We start from the raw sequence: 22,669 nt of genomic DNA, 5'->3' as shown, positions 1-22,669 counted from the left end.
TCTGCTTGACAATTCGCACACCTTATTATATAGTTATATAACTACAATAAGCCACAAATAACTACAATGATAAGTTATTCATTTTTTCCACCTGTCTAGTGTCTACAGTACATATTATTTCGTTTTAAGACGACCGTCACTTCTTTTTCGTTTCTCGACCTTGAAAGTCGACTGAAAGCGACCAGCTTTGTTTACTTTAGATTGATCTAGTCCTCTAAATGTGTATTTTTTTTTAATATAATGGTCTTCCTATCGGTGACTTAAAATCGGTGTCGGTGGTTTTCATTTTTAGAAAGAAAATGATACGATCGTTCATTATCTGTCCGGTTTCTTTCTTCAAATTTTAATCATTATAAAATGATTATTATGTTTAGATATTTTGAAAATTATGTAATGTTTTAACTAGACGTCTACGGGGCCCACTCTTGAGGTTTTTTCGTAGTCTATGTTCTATAAAGAATATCATTATTATGATCAATTACCCCCATTAAAACCACAAGGAGTGGTGAATATAGATATTATTAAAATAGACGATTTTAATATTATTCTGAATCAATTTTATTCCTCTTTGCCTTAGTTTAGTCATTCGAATTCTTAGAACTAAGTATAATTTTAAGAAGCCCATCTATTCAAACAAATCAACTAAAATTATTATTTTTTGCTCTCAAATTCCACAGCTAATTTTCTCATTCCCAACTCCATAAAAATGATTTTACTTGGTTGAAACATACCTAATAATTAATAATATATAAGAAAATTAAATTAAATTACCATATAAACATTTCTAAAAAAAAAATTCTAGAAACTTAAATTTTTTGTATTTTTAATTCAAAAACACGATGTTTGAAAAAATTGAGCATTTTGAAGTTTTTTTTATCATAACTTGTAAAATACCAAAATAAATTTGACCAGCTTTTTTTTGAAAACACCATCAAATTAAAAATAGAAAAAAAACACACATTTAGAAAAAAATATTCCAAAAAATCGCTTGGGAGCTAAAATGCATTCGTTCCTATTTACATAATAGGTACGATAGACAATAATTATGAAATTTGCAAAATACGATAAAAAAAAAAAAAAAAAAACACGACACGAAACACGGACACAAATAAAATACTCGAACTCGACGAATGAACATAATATAGTATAATAAATAACAATATTATAACCGACGATGAAAACACGACGGGTAAAATGACTAACCGCAAAAACAATCAAAGACCAATGTCAACTATACGTTATCGCGTATAAAACCGTATAGGTGTAACCTTACGTAACGTTACGTATTAGGTACGTAATCGAGCTGGGAATTATTATGAATAATCGTGATGCGGTACTTACCCGGTCGGCGGGGCTGCGTAGACGATCGCGGATTTCGCACACGGCGTACAGCTTGGACGTGCTGCGCAGTGCCGAGAAGCCGACCGACTTGGACCGGTTAGGACCGCCGTCCGCGACCGCGGTATTGGACGGTTCTCGGAGCAGCGACGCTGACGACTGCGGGGCCACCGCGCAACACGCGGTCGCCGCGTAATTGAAGTAAAACGCCGCGGTCACCGTGGACACGGTGGCCACAGCCAGCAACATGACCGCGGCGGTCTTCCACCTCTTCTTCACGTGCATGGCGGCCGTCGTCGGTCGGGCGACGCCGGTCTTGCAAATGCTATTGTTGTTGTTGTAGTTGTTGTTGTTGTTGTGGTGGTTGTTGCATCGGCCCGACGACGGCGCGTGCAGTTGCGTTTTGATGCCGCACCTGTAACCGTTGTTACCGCTGTAACCGTGGCCGAAGCCGCTGTAGTTGCTGCTGCTGCTGCTGCTGCTGCTGCTTCCGCAGCTGCCGCTGTACCGGCGGTCGGTCATGACGATGACGACGACGCCGTCATCGGCGCGGCGAACCGGAAGTTATCGGAGCTGCGCCGGAAGAAGACTGTTGACCGGCGAAGACGCGCGAGGTACCGGAAAACGGGCCGGAGTGATCGAAACAACTGCGGCTGCGGTCGTCTGCACCGTCGTCGTCGTTGCGGGAGGCGTACTGCGGTGGTTGTCGGCGATTGAAGAGCGGCGACGGCGGCGGTGACATGACTGTCGGACGATCACCGCGCCGCGTACTGCTGGCGCACAAACGATTCCTCACCTAGAACACGTGGATATCAGAACCTTGGTATACGATGGTGCGCGAGAACATTGGCGGTATACTGCAGACGGTAATCGCCGATAGTGCGTATAGGTACCTATATTATATCACCGTCACTTGTATTCAAACTTAAACTGCACTATGCGATGCTACCTATAATATCGATGCGTCACGTCACGACCATTTCTAGGTCAAGTACGCACTCGGGCTGTAAATTCGGTGGAGGGGAACGTCGTTTCGTGTGTTCCACAATACGCGTATAAACAAGCTCTCGCGTGGTCTAAGCGTACGCACCTCGAAAATTCTATGAACAATTATTATCAAATCGATGTTATACGTTTTATCACGGCCAATTGTGTATACAATACTCGTAGATTACACATATTGAGACCCACGGTGTTTAGGGCAGGTCGGGGTGGGCGATCGCCTTTGCGGTAACTTAGAACTGGGGTGGTAAATCTGTACGAGTTCATTCTTAAGATGTGATACATTGACGTACTTATATTGTCTAGTTGTAGGCGGGAATTTAAAAACGAAGTATAATTGTTATTGTAAGTGGTGTAAAAGTTTGAACAAACCAAACGCATGAATGGTATGCATGTTATTATTAAGAAGACGTCATACCCACATGTGTTGTCTCCGTCTTACCACGTACGACACAGACAAAACGCGTTTACGAAGAATGAGTAAAACTCGCTCGATTTTGGTTCTTGAGTAAATATACCTAAAATAAAATTGAATTGTGACAATTTTTCTGAGGGCAAGAAGCTGCGGGTTTTTTTTTTAAATTTAAAGGTCATTTAAAAATGTTGACATTTTCGCTACTTCTAAACAATATAATGAACGTTATATTGGGAATAATGAAAAAAATACGTAGCGTCTTGCCTTCAGAAATATTGTCACAAATCACAATTCAATTTTATAAGGTATCACGTCAAAACTGCAAATAAAAAAAGCGAGTTCTACTCAGACTGCGTAAACGCGTTTTATTTATGTCGAAGTATAAGCATTTTAGTACAAATGTACATATAAAATAAACAAAATTTGTAAAATATAATTTTATATACAGACATTTTAGGTCATCACGAAACATAATAAAACATTTTGGTAAAAAGTAACTTTTTTTTTTTAATTGCAAAAATACAAGCATTTATACTAATTTAATTTGTACTACTAATTTAATTTGTACTTGTTTAACACTGTTTAATGGACACCAACCTAGAGATGCCATAAGTCCCAGTTTGGCCAAGAAAATATCGGTTTCAAATAACTAAACGTTCAGATAATGTTTCAGCATGGCTAATTATCCAATAAATATATTCAATTATTAAAATAATATAATTATATAGTATAAAATATGTCGTTTTGATAATTGATAAAATAATCAAGTATAGATTAACAGCAAAATCTATTTATCAATTATTTTTCCGGCTCAGTGACCACTATAATTAACGAATGTGTTAATTTTTTTTTTTTTTTTTGTGATAATTTATTGTTAATCGATTATTCTGTCAATAAATCATTAGTCATACCGATTTGTAACATTTAGATATTTTTTACTTTATACGTGTATGTTGTATAGAGATTTATAGACTGTTAACCATTATATTTGTGTATTTTATGTAACGGAAAAATATGATGTTGAAACAGGTGGTTGGTTGTAAAAAAGCGATACGATTTTTCCCATAAAAATAAAAAAGTTGTTTGTCTTCTTTTAAGTATGTGTATAGCAACCCTTCATCCATTCTCAAAAGAGGCATTGAGTTTCATAAGTGCCCTGAAGTAAAACATTTTGTTTTGTGTATATTTACGAGAGTTTTATTTTAAAATATAAAACCCTATAATAACATTATACATGTGAGGGGTTTCAACTTTTGTTTGTCAAACGTTTCTAATTAATTTTTTTATGTTGTTTCATAAAAAAAAAAAACAATAATATGGTATATGCGCAGTAGTAGCTAAAAAAATCTAGAAAATCATGTGAATTGTGTACTGAATACTGTAACATAGTAGAGCGTTTAACCTCCAGATTGAAAAATAATATAATATATAACGCAAGTATAATTATAATATATAATGTAGGTACTAATGTAATATACAGCGACACAGAGCACGTCTAAAACTTTAATTAAATACGTCTTGATGTAATCGTCGTTTCTTGCTCTATAATTCGCTATACACTCACAATTACATATTAACAATTGAAAACACGAGTTTTATTTTTATATATACGAGAGCACTATACATATTATAGTATTATACTATATAAAGTTGCTACCAAGTTACTACACGGCAATGTCCGTGACAAATTAAATGTCCATGGATTTATCCCTTCTTAAACTCTATTAAATGTAAATTGTACAGATTTTTAACACAATTATTTGGTTTCAATTTTTGACCAAATATAAAACATAGGTCTAAAATTATTTATATCCAATTATAATAACTATTTTATTTTCTGTAACCATTAATGAGCAAGGGTAGCAATGAAAGTATAAAAAAAAAATGATAGTTTAAAGTAAATAAACTATATTCAACATTTATGCGATGAAAAGTAAAAATTAAGTAATAATTAATAATTACCTATGACACTACGGGTTTAGTTGAATCTATTGACAAAATTTTATTAGCACGATTGCGAACGAATGACGCTTATCAAAGAATTTGTTTTTTTTAGCCGAAAAACGAACGATTGCGAACGTTTTTTAGACTACGTTGCCAAGTTTATAATTTCTGAATATTTAAAATGTATTTATTTTTAACATTTATTAATTATTATCTATTATAAACATTTTTTTTATTTTAACTATAAACTATTGGTAATAATAATACAATTAAAACAACAACTCTTCGTTACAAACTAAAACAAAATTATACAAAATAATATGTAATATTTAAAATGTTGATAAATCAAAACAATTTTCGTTGTATAAATATCAATGCAAAATGCATTATAGAGGTCGAAACTAAAATTTTCAAAAAAATCAAGAAAAACAAAAAAAAAGTGACGGAAAAACGAGAATTTTTACGCAAAACCAGTTTTCTACCAAATCGATTTTTTATATGGTTGTAACTCAAAAACTAATCTCTGTAAATACTTGAAATTTTCACCAAATGTTTATATTAGTGTTATATATACACAGATAAATTTTTAAAATATTTCAACTTTTTTTGAGTTATTATAGACCACTGAAATTTTTGATTTTTTTTTTGAAGTGACGATAATATAATAATATAAATATAATACATTCAAAATAATAGTTTTTAAAAATTTTTTTCTACATTTTTACTTTTTTTTAAATTTTTTCCTTAGTAGAAATTTCCAGTTTTTCTTAAATATAAAATGCGGCGCAATAGCAAAAAACCCTTATTTTATTAGATACTATTTGATTATTTTTAAAATTATTATTTAAAAATTTGTTATTGATACCAAATCTGACAACACCGCAAAATTAAATTCAGGTAAAAACATTCGCAATCGTGTTACCGGAAAAGGTCCGTTTGTAATCGTATATTACCCATATTTATTAATTATATATCCGTGCGTCAAATAAATTAATGTCAGTGAATTCACTCCGTCTTAAGCTATACCCGTTAAAATGTAAGCTACTCATATTTTTAACAAAGTTATTTGGATGGGTTTTACCAAGTATAAAATATAGGTATAGAATTATGTATTCATAATGACTATTTGATGTAACCAAATTTAGCAGTCTTATACGAACAAAATTAATATATTCGTTTTTCGTAAGCCAATACATCTTTATGTAAGCCTCTATTTGAGATGTAAAATTTAAAAAATTTACTTCATGTGCATTGTGCACATAGGTATAAGATTGCCTATACACAGATATATCACACAAATTTACACTAATATTCTTTTTTATCAATTTAAGTACCCAGTAATGTAATTTTAACATTTTCACCACCTCTTCCATGTGTGATGTGCTATCAATTGGCACAAAATTCCTGATACGTTAAAAATTAAAATCGAATGTTTTTGAGAAAATAAGAAGAAAAAAACACAGTCTCTCAAAATTACGCCTCCGTTGTTATTTTGATGTACATAAGACTATATAAGTAATATTCCGTATTCGTAACTTGAGAGTATGTATAAGATTAGACTTTGATTTCACGAAGCACATTTCTCATTTATACAACTATACAGTAGAATTTCTACAGAGAAGCGTAATTTATATATAGTAATGAAAAACAGTCAAACATTAGAAACCTCGATTTTCAGTTGGGATCACTTGATACACAATGCGATAAAGGCATTTTATATTAAACAGTAAACACCAACTGTAATTTAAATATGTTTTGTTAACAAAAATTATCAAAATATTATTGACAATTTTTGTAATAATTGTTCATCTTTCTTCATATTTCATAATAGTAATAACAATAGTGGTTACTATAAATTATAATATCAAAGCATTCCCATGCAATATAATCAAACATTCATAATTCATGTACAGTCTTAAACACATCAAAAAAACACACGATTTATTTCCTCAAAGGATAACACACAATACATTTATAACTATACAAAAAGCAATAACAATAATATATTGTGCTGTGGCGATTGATCTGGCGAGCTTCCGGTGCTGGTAATAGGTTTTCGATTTTCGTTGTTTCAGTTTATAGTTTTTACGGACATGTGTAATTGATATATGGGTATACGTCATAATCACGTTGTAATAAATAATGAATTCGTGGGTTTGTCTTTGCCTACGGGCTGCGGCCTATACATAATATTGTTATTAGAACTAATCAGTAGCTGCAAGTGGCTTTCAACAACCTAGTTAAGTGTAATGGATCATACAGGAATGCTGGTCAGAAGAATTAGTGGATATAACGCTATTAAAAAAAAAAAAATCATATTTTAAGGTAGGTATAGTTTAGTTTTAGTACAAGCTTAATGTTTTTACCGAAAAAAACTTTGTTTTAATTTTTAAACAAATTTTACTTAAAGAAACATACAACTCCAAATCAGCCATTTTGTCATGTTATTAAAATATTAATTCTTTGATCCTCAATAGAATTGTGATAATTAATTAATTATTTTCAGTATATTTGATTTATTATTTAGAAACTGATTATCCTACCATAACTCCTTCATAGTGTTTTATATTATAATACCTATAATATACAATATTGATAAATATACCTATTTAAGTTTTTATTTATTTACGTAATAAAATAACTAAAATATTATTACGATGTTTGGTAAGTATTAAGTACTATGATACCTACTTTCCAATGTGACTTGTAGGTCATCTACTCAACTCGAAGGAAATTATTATGCGCAATCAAATTTTAATTATAACTTAAATAGTTAACAATCAACAAAAACGGACATTTATAATAATCGTCTTCTCATAGGTTATTTCATTTAAATTCTAGTCGAATGGATTGACGCGGAGTTCAGTTTGTATACAATATGTAATTAAATTGTTTGTTTTGTTTGGTCTGACGTTTCAATCGTAAATCTGTTCGCTAACGCCAGCTGTAGTGCACCTACACAGCAATTCATATGGTATTGCAATGCTAGCCATGCCACCAAATACCAATAAACCGGCAATTCCATAGCTATATAACATTATTGTAACGTTGTAAAGGAAATTGTAAGAATTTATTGTATTTATTATGTGTATGTGTATGTGTGTGTGTGTGTGTATGTGGGTGTGCGTGCGTGCCTGTAATAACTAATAGCACTGTAGACTATAGTAGTAATGTATTAGGTATACGTATCATCGTTTTTAGCACAGCATATACTTGTCTTGACGGTGGATAAATTCTAATAAAGTGGATATTAAAAACAATAAAAACCATCCTGTTAGGGGTTGAACACTCGTAATTTTACTCTAACAATTGCGCAGCGAAGACGATAAATGATGAAAGTTTTGTATCAATAGTATGGGCGCAGTGACGTCCGGAAAGGGGAAAGGAGTGCAAATGTACCACCTGAGAAAATTTATCAAACAAACCTAATAATTTTGACTTTTCATATAAATAACAAAATATAAAATTCCTTCTTTGCTTAATTTATAATTTATATACGTCGATGATTATGGCCAAATTAGATAAATCAAATCTATACTATGAAACACTGTCATATATTAATATTGACGTAAGCGCAGTCACGAACGAATGAAAACATCACAAGTCAATTAATTAATTTAGTTTGATCACTAAATTATTAATTTTGTTATCTTAATGGTAACGAATGCTACAGATAAATATACTAAATTTGTGTAACATAAAGTATAAAATATACAATATACATTAAGAAAAAAATGTCTACATAATTTAAGGCTACTCAACAGAACTGAAAACGTAAAAAACAGTAAGACATGTTATTTCAAGATAAAATATTTAATAGTCATTCGCGTATTGCTACTTGATTTATATTCTAAGCAGTGATAAACTGATAAATGTATCTATTTATTTTATAATTATGATATGTATAATTTTTTTTTACATAGCGATTGGTTCAAGTATTAAGTTGATACCTATTTAATGGGAATTTTTCAGTAATTTTCAATAAAAATAGAAAAAATTAAAAAAATATATAACAAAAAAACGGAATATTTACCAACACAATTTTTTAACAAAATTTATTTTATTGTAGATAATTCAAAAATTAATTAGTAATAACTGTAAATACTTGAAATGCTCACCAAATATTTATGATATACCATTTTCTAGTCATAGTATTTAAAGCAATTTATATTCAAATTCGAGACTATGAAAATGTGTATACTGCTTTTAATAACTCATACAGCTTATAATTTTAAATTTTAATATTACATAATATTTTTTATAAAACTGTCTTATTAAAAAAAAAAAAAAAAAAATTAAAAAGGCACTAATTTTTATGAATATTTAAACGGAAATACTAATAAGTAATAATTGTGCAGAAGATTCAAGTTTATAAAATATATAAAATAAAAAATCCACGTCATGTGGTGCGATAAACAATTTTCTCGGGAAAGATCATCGTCTTTAACGTTTTCATGGTAAAATTAAATATATACATTATAAATTATAATATGTCGTTTAAAACAAAACATAATAATAAACTGTAGAAACGCGGCCAAAAATAATAACACGCCACGCGACAACCCATATAATCTAACATTATATGTGTGCAGAGGTGTTATTATATATACTGCAATCCACTGTGTCGTGCAACATAATATTATAATGTGCTGCAGTGTAAGGATGGTGATGGAAGACCGCCACCGGGTTGCGAATGACAAGACATCATTAAATAAAATATATTTAATACTCACGGTATTGTCTTAATAGTGTTTTATTATAATTGCAAACTTTCGTAATAGCTGAGCTAAAATATATTTTTTTATGAAATAATATTGCGTCAATTCATCGATACGTTAAGATTTAACAATAATTCCGGTAGACAGATGTATAAAGATGATGTATGTACTAGATTTCAAAAAAATAAAATAAAAAATAATAGCCGAATGACTTTATTTATTTATTCTGAAACGATAAAATGAAATTTTAATACTTATTTCATTTATTTTACTGATTAATGTATACGTATTTAATGATTTGATTGTCGAATAGTGTAAGGAGGCAAAGTTTTACAAATTATAATTTTAAATTATCATAATAAAATAAAATAATTTTTTCCCTAAATTGACAAAAATAGGTTGTAGTGTATTCATACACTTAAAAATGTATTAAAAAGAAATACACGTATGAAAAAATAAGTATACTAGTTAGGTATAACTTTGTAAGTTAGCATTGTGCGAAATGCGAATGCATGGCTAATAATTAAAATAGGTACGTCTATAATTCTCTTTTTGATTATCTCCGATAAAATTGTCATTAAACATTCAAGTACAATATTATAATATTAGGTTAAAAATAAATTTTTCGATCGAAGTTAAAAAAGTTAACATCCACGAACTGCAGAGCTTTATGCTGCTGTGAAAGTTATCGTACAATTTACGAGTATAACATCGATTTAAGGAAAATTTCTCTGTAGTGGCACAGCAGTGGGTAGTCGACAAATGTTCTCAATCACCTGATTACGTTACAATCTAATATATTTATATATAAAGTATTATACGAGTATATTACTATTATTAAATTATGATAACATATCCTGTATTATAATATTTAAAGGTACTATATGTACTATCGTTATAGTGCAGCACCACTTTAATGGTAGGTATATCATGAGTAACGAATAAACGCTGTTTCCGCAATATATTATTATATTTAAATCTAAATATTAAGTACATACCCAAATGTTAATAGTGTTTTGGTACTCGTACAAAACATACTATCTACCGTTAATGTTTTATCTACCATAATTTTATGTCAATCTATATGACTATTCATCTATATTTGTACAATTATACGTTGCAGGGTCTCCTATTTTCTCACGTTTTTAAAATTCAGCTAAAATTGTTACTTTTTGATGTAAATTTTGTTAATCGACTTCAGTTAGTCTTTTTTAAACATCTCGATTTGCATTGCCTTTATTTAAAGTACCCAATATCAGATAAGTTCTATAATATCGCTCTAATTCAGATAATTATTAGTATTACACTTTCCATTTGTATATCCTTAAACAAAAAGAAAAAAGAATTTTGTTTTTGTGTATTGAATGAAATGTTTGCCACCTTTTTTTAATAAAGTGCCTAGATCGTAAATATACTTTTTTTGAATATTTTTTCCTTTTGAATCTCATTTTCTACTAAGAACTTTTTTAATTCACAATCACAAACTATTTCGTTTTTAATTTTAGTATATATTTGCTCATTATATACTATCACATGTTTTTAAAAAACGAACATACACATATCTCCACCACGTTTAATCCACATGATTCACACTCACAGACTGACAACTGTAATTATAAAGTAATAAAATATAATACTCAAGAATGATACAATTTGATATAAATAATATAATGAATAATTTAGTAAATACTTCTATTTTTTCAGATAGCATATTGTCGTACGAGTACCTATTAATATATATGACGAGTATATTATATATACACAGTAGAAATCGTGTTATGATGTTGCAGGAAACATAGGTCATAGTAACCAACGTTTAAAAAAGTTATTAGTAAACAATATACAGTATTATATTTTATTTTATTTATAAAATGTTAACTCTAATTATGTAAAATTAGAAAGTAAAATATATTTTTAGTAAATAGTAATTAGTATGTATTAGGTATTGAAAAAATCTGATTTTTTTTTTAGTTTATAACATGTTATTTTTTTAAATAAAAATGACGTATATTGATTTCTATTTTTTCAAAATTTATTTTACACTGATTATTTACATTGGAAATTATCGTTTTCATCAGCCACTGTTGAGAATAACATGATTATAAACGAAATATTTGTCAAAATTCAAGTCATTATACATCCGTATCCTACAGGTTATAAGAACGATATATAACAACCAATAAAAATGAACACAATGTAAAACTGGACTTTTAGTGATAGGTCATTAATCTAGGTATGTCACTTCAACCAGTGTAATTTTAAACGATTTCTACTGTGCACACACATTACATATTATATGTATATTTATGCATATTGCTGTTTACCGTGTGATCGAATTCCGTTATAATATTTTCGACGATAAAACGCTGAAAACGGTGGCTGCAAGTAGCGCGCGGAGTTCGCGTCGGTGTTTTCGAGCTTGCGCGTGGTTCCGTACACACTGTAATACATCACATGCCGTGTAATACAATATGCTGCAGACAGGAGCCGGCGTGGCGATTTTAGAATACTATGTAATTATACGGACTGAAACTTTTACGAAAATTTGATTTCAATACTTCCGTCGTCTTCGCGGGTCGCGGACGTCCTGCGGCGTTGGCGTGCAATGTATATTATTATTATACTGCAGTTGTTGTCGTTCGATATAACTATACTATACGGCAGGTGACTCGAACGCCTCCGCCGGAGATGTCCGGACGGTGTGTGTGACGCGTGTGTGCGCTCGTCTCGCGTGTATATCGCACTAGCAGCTATGATATTATAATAACCGTCTGCTGCGCCGCTGTCTATCCGAGTGCGGCTCCGGTGCGAGCCGGCGATGGCGCGGGTCTAAAAATAAACCATCGCGTCTCATCTATGCGCGTATACAGGGAGAGAGAGAGCAAACGGCGGCGCGGCTGCCGGAGACTGTGCCGCGCGTGTACCGGCGGCGATGACGGCTCGGGAGGATAAAAAAAAAAATAAACGAAGAGAGAGGAGTGAGTGATAAATAAGAGATGGAAAGACAGAGGTGCGAGTAGTGGTTTTTTACCTACTTTATAGATAGAATAAATATGTGCACGGGGGACATTGTAATACGCGGCGAGCGTATTATTACTATTATGTACTATGTTGTCGCGGACGAGAAGCCGCGACGGGCCGAGGTGGGGAGTCGGATCTCTGCTGCAGCGCCGTCAGAAGAGCTGTACGACTAGCCTATACGTATATATATATATCACGCGGTGGTGGTCCAGCCCGATATGCTTTAGCGCTCGTCTATGCCGCGATTCTGGGATACGCGTCTTTAAGCCGTATATTGTGTGTAATATACTATATAATGATACCTGTGCGAGTGCATAACACACGTGATATACCTATTATATCGCGCGTATTATTAAACTTAACAATCGCGACAGAAAAATATTTTAATTCGATACATAATAATATTATGTGTACATGTGTGCATACGCATTATAAGCCGAGTAGGAAATTGGTCGTTCTGAGAAATGCCCGGGCAATGCTCTAGATATGCAGTGTGCCAAGTAAGAACATATTATTATAATCAGTATTTTCTCACTGAGCATATAATATATATATAGAGCTCCATCGTTATATATATTATATACGGATAGATAATAGATACGTCGAAAAATAATTTAAAACAAAATATGCAATAGTGGAATATTAAATTATCGATACATTAATTAATCAAAATTATTTACTTATATAGATACGAGTATTTAAATACTTAAATTACGATATTATTAAAGTTACTGAACAACTTACTGATCTAATTATTATTATTTATATAAATTACTATGTATATAACATTGATTTCCATCATAAGACTGAGTTGTGTGATTATTAATTTTCAATAACACTTAAACAGCGGCACCTATTATGCAAAAACGTAAATATTTTGTCTAAAACGTGTAATTTGAATTTGTGCCCTTATTACCTGTTCTCGTAATACGATTTTGGAACATCGTCCGCGGCATTTGTTTAGAAAGAAATCGCGACACACTGAATACTGTTATTTTATTGTATCAATAATCAATAAACAATTTGATGTACGAATTACATAATATTATATTATCATCAAATTATGGCATACCTACAATTACAACAATAACAAATAATAACAAACCATGTTGTGACGTACTACCCGGTCCGAAGAATCATCGAATAGCGTTGTGTAGAACGTTTAACAATACTCGTATATAAAAGGCTATTGTATTTTTGATAATTGTTTTTAAATGAAACCAGCTAATATCGGTTATCAGATCGATACACTAATATTAATAAATATAAAATAATACATGATTCGTTCAATTTTCGTAAGAAATTAACAATCGATATACACATGCATATGGGTATAGGTATAGTGATTTACATTAAGCAATTTTTAATCGACTTTTTGTTTATGACGTATGGTACAAAAGTTAAAAAATGTACGCAATATAATTGAACATTATACACATTGCCTGTTTTATTAAATCAATCTAATAATAAAACTTGTGAAGGCAAATACTAAAAAATGTCGCTATCACTTATCAGTGTAAATTAAATTAATATATTATATATATTATTATATATTAAAGCACGGTTAGTTGAAAAGGTCGAATCTTGCACTTATACCTATTTATGTTGAACAATTGTACTAATCTGAGTACATAAAAAGGGTATAATGTTCAAATATAGGAATCACTCAAAAACCATCCGTGGCGTACATATTTTCATTTATAAAATGTATAGGTAATTTTAATTTCTTATATACATTATTAAATCACGACCACAAATCACTTATAACGATTTATATATAAATTACTTATCGACGTAATATGATCGAATACTGATGGTCCGAAACGTATTAAACTATTTTACGTGTTAAGTCTAAACTAGAAACATATGGTTTTTTTATTTTTTATCATATAAGAATATAAGACGATAACTATCGTATGAAAAAATCATCGAAAAATATCGTCGTCGATATAGTCGCGCAGGGCTCCCCAATGTTTTACGTTTATTTCTAAATTAGTTAAGTCGTTTATATACTATACCTAGTTGTAGCAGTTAAATAAAATAAAATTGATCGTCCTTTATGTTATATGTTAATTTTATGTTTATAATTTTGCTTTAAAATTAATGTTTAGAAATTCTACGGAATGATTGAACAATCCTTTTTGAATTTGAGAGTAATTTAAAGATTCCATTTTCTGAACTACGGAGTAATTTTAATTCTTTGATTTTAGGCAAGAATTTATGCTTTAAATAATTTGAATAATAAATGAATTTGCTTTAATATCAATGATAACAGTATATAATTGAATCTGATGATCTCAAATTTGTCATGTTACACTTGGATCAGTAAAAAAAAAAAAAAACGGTGCGCAATAGGTTAGGTCAAAGTAAAAATAACAAGTTTCATTTGCATACAATTTAATCAAAAACAAAAACCATTATTATTCGTGAAAATACTCGCTTTCACAAAAATAAAAAGTAAACGTGAAAAATAAAAATATTGACTTTAATATTTTACTTTTGATCTTTATACGTCAAAAAATAAAAATACAAGGATACACGGATACGATGCTATTTCTATATCTCGTCCGGGCTGTGTTCCATCTAAAATGGTATTTCAACCAACCCGTCTAATCGACATGCAAACGAAAAAATTCTAAAAATATTGATTATTCACATGAGTAGTTCATCAGCTATCAAACAAATCGAAAATTAATTGTACACGTTAAATTGGTGTCTTGTTGCAGTAGAGTACTTAAAATTTACTCGTAAAAATTCGTATTAAATAATTTCATTTAATAATAATTATAATTTAATTTGTTTAATCCAAAATTATTATTTTGGAAAAAGGTTACCTATATATACAATATAGAGAAGAGGAAAAATATTATTTTTATTTTTTATTATAATACTATAGTTTTTATTAGTTATAATATTCTAGCATTTCTAGTTATATGCCTATTATATTCTTTATGCATTAAAGTTTATCTATAGACTACAATTACAATCATGAGCCAAAAAGTTTACCAGATTTAAATTATAAAAAACGCAGGTAATATGCCAACAAAAAAAAAAAAATGTTTTTTTTTCAATTTTTATTATTAATAGATTAAAAACAGTTTTTCCGTGTTATACTATAGAAATTCTTTTCCGACCTTAAAGTCATATAAAAAATGAATAGTTACATCGTGTTAATGTTTATTATAATTGAGGTAAAAATTAACTCGTTGATACTTGATAGCTACTGTTAATAAAAATGTCTTGAAAATATGTAATTTTCATTATGATAACATACTTTACGAAAAAAAAAATAGCTTAAAATTTAACACTGTTATTATAATTAGTCCGTTGATGATAACTCTCATGATAGTGTGCAGCCGTACAGGAACTATTCTATACGACTGTACAAAAATTTAAAAATATCTCAGTCTAAAATCGTAATAATAATAAAAGCAAACTACGAATATTAATCCATGCCGGGTGTACCTGGTATGAATTGTACACATATCTCCTATAAGTACAAGTATATTACGAGTAAATAATAATATAGGAACCAAATGAGTAGACCTTAATTATGTTAATCGACTACATTTTAAACGCTAAAATAATTTATATTATGGGCATACACACCGCAGCAATACAAAACAGCGGATTTTCGTAATATATTATTATTATTATTGCGATGACGAGGCGACGATGATAAATGAAAATCGACGACGTTCAACCGATGACGGGCGCACGCTTATAAAATGACTGTCGTATATACAGTAATATTACAATAATGTAGTATTTAATTGTAAATCATTATTATAAATGAAAAGTCAAGGGACATCATGTCCTATCACGGCCGCAGGCTTTGTGTAAACAGGTATATACTATAATGATATAGTACGTATATACACGTATATTATATAAAAAAAAAACTAACTTCTCACCTACAACAACTATGTGGAGATTCTTTTATCACAACACCCAATTTCTCTAAAAACTCTGAAAACAATACTAAATCATATTAAGTATTATGTAAACAAACTTATTTATGTTTAGCTTTTTTTATAACAGCACACATTTTACGTATTATGGCAAAATATTAGAATCACAAAAATAGAATTAATTTAAGAAAACAGTAAAAAGTCCAGCAAAATAACTTTTAATTTCACACTGGTTTATATTACACTTATTAATTTTGAAACATTCAATTTGTTAAATGTATTAACATTTTTTTCACGTATGTATAGTAAAAACATTGCTCTCCTAGCTTATTTTAGTTCAAATTTAAATCGTATGATTTTTTTTAAAAAGTTTCCTATAATTTAATCACTTTTTCCGTCATAAAAGTTGATTGGTTTGAAATTGAGTGAGCAATTATACGAATCAGTATAGGTAGAAATCATATGAAATATTTAGTTTTGATGAAAAAAATAATAAAATAAAACATTATAAACTTCACATTTATGACGAAAAATTTTTGTTGTCTTAAGACCAACGACTTAACGTATAGAAAGTTAGTATATTTAAGACCTAGCTATTATTTTAGCATTTAGCTATTTAGATGTATCGCAAAATAATTGAAAATATTATCTAGATTAATCTTTTAACGTGGTAAATGACTAGGTAATACTTTAGCAATTCATGGCTTAAAATGTTAGTATTACCTAATAATATATTTAAAATTAATAAACGCCCAATCCTTACAATTATCAATAATCGATCAGTACATCTCCAATCGTAAAAGTACTTCAGTACACAAACAAATATCGTTCCGTGTTTTAATATTTATAGTGAAATTTATTTTAAAAGTGTTTATTATTTTATTATAAAATTATGGGTGTATGATATTTATACTGACGTGAATTTCAAATAAAATATTTCATACTCTATAAGCGAAACATAATACGTTTCAGTAAAAGGACTGTAAAAAATTTGATCGATTCCACTACACATGTCTTGGATTTTGAAGGGCGTAAGTTTTTAAACATAGGTATTGTCGCTTGCACCGAATACGATCGTGGCGTCGGTGGATACGATGGAGAAAATTTCGGTATTGTGATACGACTTCCTTCCTCTAAGCGACATGTCGATATAAGATATGAGCTGTTAAATCGAATATTCTCGGTTGTGGATGATATCCTATCCATAGTACCAGAGCTATACCCATCATCCTCATTATTAGCACCTCTGCAGAAACATTGTACAAATTCAGTCAATTGGATTACACATATCGTAGATCATGTATTAAACAAGCACAATAAAATTAACTTATTAAATCGACTTAACGTTTGATTCCCATCGAATTCCCATCATTTATATAAAGTCTGGTTTTCAACGAGCGGTTAGGTAGATCGTTCGACATAACATTTCAGCTCATCCTCATCGCTGACGACTATTGATCGTGGAAGGAACACTTCGATGATTTCATCACGCCCCTCGTCGATGGTACACTTCACAGTCCTCTCGTACTGCGTTGAACTTGGTAACTTTACAGGATATAATATACAACTATGATGTGATCAATAAAATCTTTTATCGAGATGTCTTAAAAACAAAATTACTATACTTACGAAAACAGTTTATTAATTACGGGGTTCAATATATAAATTACATACATCCTTTAACACAATTAAAATTATCAACTGAACATATTAAAGAATTTAAACCTAATCAAAATTATCGATTGTCACATTTATATAATTCCAATATGTTAATCGAAATTCAAAGATTATTACATCTGAATAAAAGTATGGTATTTAAATTTTGCAAAACGTTAGTAACATCATCATTAACTATGTTATGCGATATTAATTTAATTGAAAATTTGATTGATGATAATTTTCAAGAAAAAGGTCGTATATATGAGGTTATTAATCGATGTACATGTTGCTCATTTTATCATGATATCATTTATACTGAAAACTCTGTAAAAGATTTGAAAAAAATGGCCCGGCCATGCCCCAATAATATGTTCACATTGTTGAATAGATAATGGATAACGGAATTTTAAATCTTTTACAGAGTTTTCAGTATAAATGATATCATGATAAAATGAGCAACATGTACATCGATTAATAACCTCATATATACGACCTTTTTCTTGAAAATTATCATCAATCAAATTTTCAATTAAATTAATATCGCATAACATAGTTAATGATGATGTTACTAACGTTTTGCAAAATTTAAATACCATACTTTTATTCAGATGTAATAATCTTTGAATTTCGATTAACATATTGGAATTATATAAATGTGACAATCGATAATTTTGATTAGGTTTAAATTCTTTAATATGTTCAATTGATGATTTTAATTGTGTTAAAGGATGTATGTAATTTATATATTGAACCCCGTAATTAATAAACTGTTTTCGTAAGTATAGTAATTTTGTTTTTAAGACATCTCGATAAAAGATTTTATTGATCACATCATAGTTGTATATTATATTCTGTAAAGTTACCAAGTTCAACGCAGTACGAGAGGACTGTGAAGTGTACCATCGACGAGGGGCGTGATGAAATCATCGAAGTGTTCCTTCCACGATCAATAGTCGTCAGCGATGAGGATGAGCTGAAATGTTATGTCGAACGATCTACCCCGCCGCTCGTTGAAAATCAGACTTTATATAAATGATGGGAATTCGATGGGAATCAAACGTTAAGTCGATTTAATAAGTTAATTTTATTGTGCTTGTTTAATACATGATCTACGATGTGTGTAATCCAATTGACTGAATTTGTACAATGTTTCTGCAGAGGTGCTAATAATGAGGATGATGGGTATACCTCTGGTACTATGGATAGGATATCATCCGCAACCGAGAATATTCGATTTAACAGCTCATATCTTATATCGACATGTCGCTTAGAGGAAGGAAGTCGTATCACAATACCGAAATTTTCTCCATCGTATCCACCGACGCCACGATCGTATTCGGTGCAAGCGGCAATACCTATGTTTAAAAACTTACGCCCTTCAAAATCCAAGACATGTGTAGTGGAATCGATCAAATTTTTTACAGTCCTTTTACTGAAACGTATTATGTTTCGCTTATAGAGTATGAAATATTTTATTTGAAATTCACGTCAGTATAAATATCATACACCCATAATTTTATAATAAAATAATAAACACTTTTAAAATAAATTTCACTATAAATATTAAACACGGAACGATATTTGTTTGTGTACTGAAGTACTTTTACGATTGGAGATGTACTGATCGATTATTGATAATTGTAAGGATTGGGCGTTTATTAATTTTAAATATATTATTAGGTAATACTAACATTTTAAGCCATGAATTGCTAAAGTATTACCTAGTCATTTACCACGTTAAAAGATTAATCTAGATAATATTTTCAATTATTTTGCGATACATCTAAATAGCTAAATGCTAAAATAATAGCTAGGTCTTAAATATACTAACTTTCTATACGTTAAGTCGTTGGTCTTAAGACAACAAAAATTTTTCGTCATAAATGTGAAGTTTATAATGTTTTATTTTATTATTTTTTTCATCAAAACTAAATATTTCATATGATTTCTACCTATACTGATTCGTATAATATTGCTCACTCAATTTCAAACCAATCAACTTTTATGACGGAAAAAGTGATTAAATTATAGGAAATTTTTTAAAAAAAATCATACGATTTAAATTTGAACTAAAATAAGCTAGGAGAGCAATGTTTTTACTATACATACGTGGAAAAAATGTTAATACATTTAACAAATTGAATGTTTCAAAATTAATAAGTGTAATATAAACCAGTGTGAAATTAAAAGTTATTTTGCTGGACTTTTTACTGTTTTCTTAAATTATTATCACTGTATAGTATATATACATTGTTACATTAATATGACTTGCATAATTCGTTGCGTCATCATTACTAACTTTTATTATTATCAATATTCTATGACACGAGAACATTCGATTCTGTAAATGAAAAACAATTTTACAGCGTTTATTTTATTATAGCTAGTAGGTGCATATAATATAATACATGTATAATAAAGAGAGATGTTTGGGTATTATAGATTACGATTTACTTTAAAAAGTAACTTGAGTAAATTAAAACTAACAGTCCTCAATTACCTGAATAATTACATTTCATTTACTTACAAAAGTTATTAATTTTTTAGTATTTTAAATATGAAAATTGAAATGTATAATACTAAAAATCAAGTTTATATACCTAGTCTTAATTATTAAAACTACAGTTTTCTTATTTTTTTTAATTAATAAGATTTAAATTATTTTCAATTTTTAAAAATAAAATAATACTTGTTTTCGTAAATTATGTTTAATTGTGTATGTAGAAATACATTTTGTAATACCTTGTTCACTTTTAATAATCCATTCAATTTTTACCACTTTGATTGTGGTCATTGTGCACAATATATCGTATCGCAGTTAAATGTATATTTAAATGTCCTTTGTACATAATATGTTATTCACCATTGTCTATATGAGATTTACCAATAAAAACACGTCAATTCATTATTTTGTTTATCCTCTATAAACTCAAAAACTACTGTAGACCGTTTTCAATAAACTGTATATCAATAGATTCCTTAATAATCTGAAGATTGTTAGCTTTTTTTGTCAACCTTTATTGGTTGTTAAGGATGACTCACTTATAAATTTAGTTTTGGCTCACGGAAACAGTAAGTTTTTTGTTTGTTTATTTAATGAGTTACCTGCATTGGCTATACAGATTATATTTCTATTATAGGCTATAGTTATATTAGTTTAAAAATGATATACATATACCTACAAATTATTACAAATTTATTTAAAAAACAACAAATTTAATCCCCCTACATTTACAATGATTATACCTATGTTTTCTAATCGTGGTTTTCTTTCTTAATTCTGGACAATACATCAAGATGATTATCATCAATCTAACGACATTGGATGTACGTCGCATTTTAGACATTCATTGAATCTCTCACCAGTTTTTTTGTGTTTACGTCAAAAATACGTCCAGAATGAAGAATTAGAAAATCGTGAAATTAACCACTTTAATTATATTTGTTTTATAAATTTAAACTGAAACAAAACAAAAATCGATAGAAAAGATAAAATAATTTTAACTCGATCGTATTATAGTATAGCTACCTAGTGTTAACTATTATGTACTTATTATATTACTGTTAATTATTTCTATTATTACAATTAATATATTTTATATGTATAGCTTTAGTCAACTCTTGGAAACGATAAACAATATCACAGTGCTGACGACATGCTGTATATCGTTATAATAACATTTTACTAATAGTTAATACTATAATGGATGGTTACTGTGTGCGACCGTTAATTAATATGTATAGTGTATAGTGTATACACACGTGTGCATTATCATCGTCGTTGAATTAAATTATTATTATTATTATATATTGTAGTACCGGTTGATGATGAAATGGAAAACACAACAATTTTTTAAAACAATCGCTCGTCGTTTGATTATGTATATGTATATAAATAAAAAAAAAATCGACACACACACACACACTTAAACCAGCGCAAACACGATTTCGCGCGAGACCGTATATTATAACAATATCCAGAGGACTTTAATATAATATAATAGGACGGCGCATGGCCTGGTGACTGTGGCATAGTGTTTTAGTCATTAATGGCCTCTGGCGTGTTTGCGGATAGTGTGCGACGAGTGTTCCTATAGGCTATACCTATCCAAGATGTACTATAAATTATAATGAAATAATGCAGCAACGACAACAATGTAAAACGAAACAAGTATACAACTACGAAACGCCCGTATATGATGTTTAATGCAGTCCTACAAGTATTATAGGTGTATAGGGTGTAAGTAATGGATAAAAAATTATAAAACGATACAGAATTTGTGAACCTATATAATAGTGTTCTAGTCGCAATGGCGGACTTAAATATGTTTAAAAGAACCGGATGGCAAATGTCACGACAACGGCTCTGTCTTTGCAATTTTACAAATTACACTGTATAATATATATTATTACGGCAATACCCGTTAGAGCGTGTTCCATATATATTTTAACAATCCGATTGAGCACAGAAAAATATACTCATTTCAAGCAACGTTGTCAATATTTTCGCCACTTAATACATATCGACGCGTCTCATGGAAAACTCCGATTAATTTGTACTAGTATTATTTATTATCGGTACACTCACGAGGTAGGTTTTTTGTGGTTTTTGAGTAAAACTAGTAATATACTGTTCGATGTCAAATCGGATTGTTTCATTG

The 22,669-nt window shown here is 29.7% G+C and overlaps 1 protein-coding gene across 2 annotated transcripts in view; it reads right to left on the bottom strand.

Annotated features, from left to right (window-relative positions):
- Positions 1-22,669, bottom strand: part of LOC114130002 (galactosylgalactosylxylosylprotein 3-beta-glucuronosyltransferase S-like) — a 42,395-nt gene that overhangs the window by 9,378 nt on the left and 10,348 nt on the right. Inside the window, exons 1-2 of one of the 2 annotated variants that reach the window (XM_027994879.2) lie at positions 11,742-12,172; positions 1,342-2,134 (exon numbers count right to left, since the gene is read on the bottom strand). In XM_027994879.2, coding sequence (XP_027850680.2) covers positions 1,342-1,860 — 519 coding nt within the window. In that variant the 5' untranslated portion in view covers positions 1,861-2,134; positions 11,742-12,172. Of the gene's footprint in view, positions 1-1,341; positions 2,135-11,741; positions 12,173-22,669 lie in introns of those variants that run through there. The other variant, XM_027994878.2, reaches the window with a different exon arrangement.

Source organism: Aphis gossypii, chromosome X (assembly GCF_020184175.1).
Source record: "Aphis gossypii isolate Hap1 chromosome X, ASM2018417v2, whole genome shotgun sequence".
NCBI lineage: Eukaryota > Metazoa > Arthropoda > Insecta > Hemiptera > Aphididae > Aphis > Aphis gossypii.
The sequence above is the reverse complement of the archived record's forward strand: the minus strand, read 5'-3'. Positions and strand labels throughout refer to the sequence as shown.